Source organism: Capsicum annuum, unplaced genomic scaffold (genome assembly GCF_002878395.1).
Source record: "Capsicum annuum cultivar UCD-10X-F1 unplaced genomic scaffold, UCD10Xv1.1 ctg77849, whole genome shotgun sequence".
NCBI lineage: Eukaryota > Viridiplantae > Streptophyta > Magnoliopsida > Solanales > Solanaceae > Capsicum > Capsicum annuum.
The window spans coordinates 1-4,707 of NW_025888282.1; the positions used below are offsets into that span (position 1 = coordinate 1).

Sequence of the window (4,707 nt, forward strand, 5' to 3'; positions counted from 1 at the left end):
TAGAAGTGTAATGTAGAAAGTTGAGTCGTCGTGCAATGAAGCGCTAACAGAATTCTTTCATATGGTTTTGATGCAGTGGAGAACGATTGTGACAAGAACTTCAGAATTTTGAGATTTTCTTGCTCCTTTCTCTCTGTATAATTCCATTTCTTTGATCCATTTTAATGATGTTTATGTATGGAATAGTGGAAAGACTATTCTCAAGTGATGGGGTGTTTGATTTTTCTTTTTTGATTTTTTTTGTGGTGCATTTTTTTCCCAGATTTTTAAGATTTTGGTATCTGCAGGATTTCATTTTGGTCCGTTTTGATGATGTTTAGTGAAAAGATTGTATTTTTAAGTGATGGGGTGTTTGGTTTTTTGTTGTTTTATTTTTGCCAAAGTTGTAAGATTTTATTTTTGGGAAATGCAGGAAGGTACTTTAAAGAAGGATCAGTTTTGAAATGGCAGGTGGTATTGAAGAACCATTGTGACACTCCAACTTAGGAAGGAGTCCCACATCGACAAAACACAGGAGAGATACTGGGTATATAAGTGAGAAAGTCTTACTCCCTAGTGACGCGTTTTAAAACCGTGCGGGCCTGGGCCTAGAGCGGACAATATCACTAGTGGTAGGGGTATCTCAGGCCTGTGTGGTTCGGAATGTCCGTCGCGGCTAGGACCTAGGGTCGTGTCGTGATAGAATGGTATCAGAGCCGCTCCTGTGTCGTCCTTGTCGATGTGGGCTAGAGTTCAAACTGAGTGTAGGCGAATCCTGGTAAGGCGGGGCAAACCTCAGTCTTAAGTGTAGGCAAATCCCATTCGATGGGGAAAACCTCAGCGAGGAAGCTGAGTCCGTAAGGAGAGGTGTATGTGACACCTCAACTTAGGAAGGAGTCCCATATTGGCAAAATACAAGAGAGATGCTGGGTATATAAGTGAGAAAGCCTTACTGCCTAGTGACGCGTTTTAAAGCCGTGCGGGCCTGGGCCCAGAGCGGACAATATCACCAGTGGGTTGGAATGTGACAGGGGTATCTCGGGCCTGTGTGGTTCGGAATGCCCGTCACGGCCAGGACCTCGGGTCGGGTCGTGACAACCATTTAGGCTTCGTTTTCAGGTAAAGCTTCTATTGGATCTTACTCTTTGCTACTGTCATTTTCAAATGCATTTCTATGGTTAATTTTTTTGTTCTTAATTGTATTTTTCTCTTATATGTTGCTGCTGGATTTATTAGAAAAGTTTGTTGTTCTTATTCTTTAGTTAATTGGGATGTTGAACCCCTTTCAACTTCTTCGTGTGTTACTTCAAATCCTGCCTTGGGTACTTTCTAGGAAACATACTTGCTCATTGATTTAGGCTTTGTTACGCTGAACTTTTAGTGGAAAAGATTTTAAGAGTTCTGTTATCTCATAAGATTGTCTGTTTAATCATGTTAGGATACACTACTTGAGACATTACTAATTAGACCATTAGGGGGAAATGAAGATTTTCCTTGAGAACTAAATCTATGTGGCTCTTTTACTTGCTACCTGATCTTTATTTACTTACCAAAATTGACGGGCAGATTCGTGGCAATCTGGATCTATCTCATTCGGTAGATTTGAGAATGAAGCTTTATGTTGGGAGAGGAGATCTTCTTTCACACATAATAGGTATCTTAAAGAGGTTGAGAAATACATCAAGCCAGGTTCTGTAACTGAGAAAAAGGCATATTTTGAGGAGCTTTTTAGAAGAAGGGCACTTCTATGCCAGAGTTCATCTGACTGTCAGGATGGGGCTGATTCTCAAGCTAGTAATGATGGATCTGAGAATACATATTATGAGGGGGACTTTAAGCATGTTAATGAGATTGGCTATTTTGCATGCTTTGTTGAAAATCATGACAAAGTAGCCACTTTACTGGAGAATGGAAAGTATCAGGCTAGTGAAAATGAAGGTTATGTGGGGCGCTTTGAGCATGTTAATGAAGTAGGCCATTCTGCACGCTTTGATGAAAATTATGATAGCTCAACCCATTTATCGAAGAATGAAAAGTATCAAGCAAAGAATACAGGCTATGATGGAGATTCTGAGCGAGTGAATGAGGTTGGTGATTCTGCATGCTTTGAGGAGAGTTTTGATGGATCAACAACAAAGACATCGAAGTCACAGAATATGGGGGAGAAGGATCAAGAAACGGAGACATTGAAGTCACAGAATATAGCGGAGAAGATAGTATAAGTTGTCATTCTGGACCCCAGACTAAACAAGATACCAATAGTTCTGATGTTCTTCAGAGTGCTCCTGAACTTCTGGAAGCTGAAGCAAAATTTAATCTCATGCTGGAAATTCAGCTTTTAATTATCCAGAGGTTTGTATCAGGTTTAGGCTTAGTGTTATTTTTAAATTTCAATGAAGATGAGTAAACTTGCTATTTCAATTCGGTTGAACTTTACTTAACTTTCTTTTTAGTTAGATTGTTCTTCAGTTATTCTTAAATTGATCATCGAATTTTATGGTAACAGATAACTTATTTTATACAAGTTTCTTCGGGTTCAAAAGCTAATGTACTTAATCAACATAAAAGGTATGTTGCTTTACCATGTTGAAAATGTGGGATATTTTGGTAGCACTGATTCATCCTATTTTTCTTAACCTCGTTTATTATTGAATGATGTAGCACTGAAGAACAGCCAATAGCAAGAAAGGTTGTCGCTTCTCGTGTTTCCTGTACAGAGAAAGTTAGCCATAGATTATATCAAAGTGTAAACAAATATATATCGTGGAGAAATTTTGAGCTTTAACTCCATATTGTGTTCATAAACATATATCTTAGACATAATTATTGTACAGGGATAAGGAGAGTGTAAATTCATGTCAACCAGGCGTGAAACAGAATGGATCTAGTTTCTGTTTCAAAACTGAAGAGCGGGCCAAGAAAAAGAAAGAGGCAAGGACCAATTTCTTGTGTCTTATAAAATGTCGTATAAAACCTAAAAAAAAAGTTTTTGATATTGATTTCAGTTCTTTATGAAGATTGAGGAGAAAGTGTATGCCAAAGAGGAAGAAACACGTCAGCTCCAACCAAGAACCCAGGTAATAAACCCGGGGTCTGATTGTTGTGACTAACGAAAATAGGTCCAAATTAATATGGAGAGTCATAGGCTGCTAATTGTTGAGTGTTAGCTCTTTAAAGTCATGTGATATATCGTGTGGTCTTAATTGTGTCATGTGAAAATTTGGAATTAAAGAGTTGCCAAAAAAGGAAAGATGCAATCTTTTTTAAACGGACTAACAAGGAAAGTATGACAAATAAATTGAAACCGAGGGTGTGTAAAATATAATTAGCAAGAGTTAGATGACAATTATTTTATCAGAATCAAGAAATACTGACTGACTTTTTGTTTGATTTACTTCATGATGGCTATTCGTTTGATTTACTTTGTGCTATGTGCAGGAAAAAAATGCTGACTGTTCGTTTGATTTATGTTGTGCTATGTGTAGGAAAAGAAAGAAGCTGAGATCAAACAGCTATGGAGAAATCTCAATTTCAAAGCAACTCCCATTCCTGCCTTCTATCGTGAACCTGACCACCGCTCATAAAAAATCAAGGTATTATAAACAGGTCTCAAATAATGAGCATTCAGATCGCCAAATTTCACTTTTCACAAGTGTCTTCCTATTTCTTCAGTTATTTTCTATTTTTCTGTGTTGAAACTAGGTAACATCAAATCCGTGCACTTAGCCTACTGTTTTCACATGAAAGTAAATCTTGTTTGTAAGTTTTTTTACAAGCTATTTTACTGGTTTATGGTAGAAACAAGCACTCTCCTGTCATTTTATGGCTCAAATCCCCTTTGTTGGACAAGCGATTTTACCTTTCAAAAAATTAAAACCAATAAAAAAAGGGAGGAATAGTGGAGCTCTATCTTTCTATCGTTGATCGAATGAAACATTGACACTAAAGGGCAGAATAGATCATCTTGTACCTTGGTCATCCTATTATGACGTCCTTTAGGGCTCATTTTGTTGACATTAGGTATGCGTGTTATGCAACATACTTCCTTAGGGCCCTATGTTGTTTCAATCTCATTGGTCTAGGTGATAAAGTGTACACCGGTAACAGGTTTGTTCAAAGTTAATTTGGTTATCTAGAATGGCATGGTTAGGAACTTTGATTCTCATTAAACTTCAACTTCCTAATATCCTTTCAAAGCTGAAATTTGAATAAGAGAATCTTCAATGCCGTTGAACTATTACTTAACTTTCTTTTTAGCTAGATTATTCTTCAGTTATTCTTAAATTGATCATCAAATTTTACGGTAACAGATAACTTGCTTTATACAGGTTTCTTCGGGTTCAAAAGCTAATGTACTTAATCAACATAAAAGGTATACTGCTTTACCATGTTGAAAATGTGGGATATTTTGGTAGCACTGATTCATACTATTTGTCTCAACCTCATTTATTATTGAATGATGTAGCACTGAAGAACAACCAATAGCAAGAAAGGTTGTCGCTTCTTGTGCTTTCTGTACAGAGAAAGTTAGCCATAGATTATATCAAAGAGTAAACAGGTATATATCGTGGAGAAATTTTGAGCTTTAACTCCATATTGTGTTCATATACGTATATCTTAGACATATTATTGTTGTACAGGGATAAGGAGAGTGTAAATTCATGTCAACCAGTCGTGAAACAGAATGGATCTAGTTTCCGCTTCAAAACAGAAGAGCGGGCCAGGAAA

The 4,707-nt window shown here is 37.1% G+C and overlaps 2 protein-coding genes across 2 annotated transcripts; both read left to right on the forward strand.

The window, feature by feature from the left end:
• Positions 1-1,545: 1,545 nt before the first annotated feature.
• Positions 1,546-2,889, forward strand: LOC124894827 (protein WVD2-like 7; the record flags this gene model as incomplete). Its single annotated transcript, XM_047405348.1, has 2 exons — positions 1,546-2,331; positions 2,486-2,889. A coding segment is annotated over one exon (656 nt), but the record flags the coding sequence as incomplete, so codon positions are not given.
• A 95-nt stretch (positions 2,890-2,984) lies between these two features.
• Positions 2,985-4,464, forward strand: LOC124894828. The gene is made up of 3 exons (XM_047405349.1): positions 2,985-3,056; positions 3,465-3,572; positions 4,308-4,464. Exons 1-3 carry the CDS (start codon positions 3,013-3,015, stop codon positions 4,462-4,464), a joined length of 309 nt encoding a protein of 102 aa, XP_047261305.1. The 5' UTR covers positions 2,985-3,012.
• Positions 4,465-4,707: the final 243 nt, after the last annotated feature.

Excerpts from the sequence above, each read along its gene's own strand:
- LOC124894828 (XM_047405349.1), top strand. The coding sequence starts at position 3,013 with ATGCCAAAGAGGAAGAAACACGTCAGCTCCAACCAAGAACCCAG. Across the intron at positions 3,057-3,464 it reads AGCTCCAACCAAGAACCCAG|GAAAAGAAAGAAGCTGAGAT; the intron begins GTAATAAACCCG and ends TGCTATGTGTAG. Across the intron at positions 3,573-4,307 it reads ACCGCTCATAAAAAATCAAG|GTTTCTTCGGGTTCAAAAGC; the intron begins GTATTATAAACA and ends TGCTTTATACAG.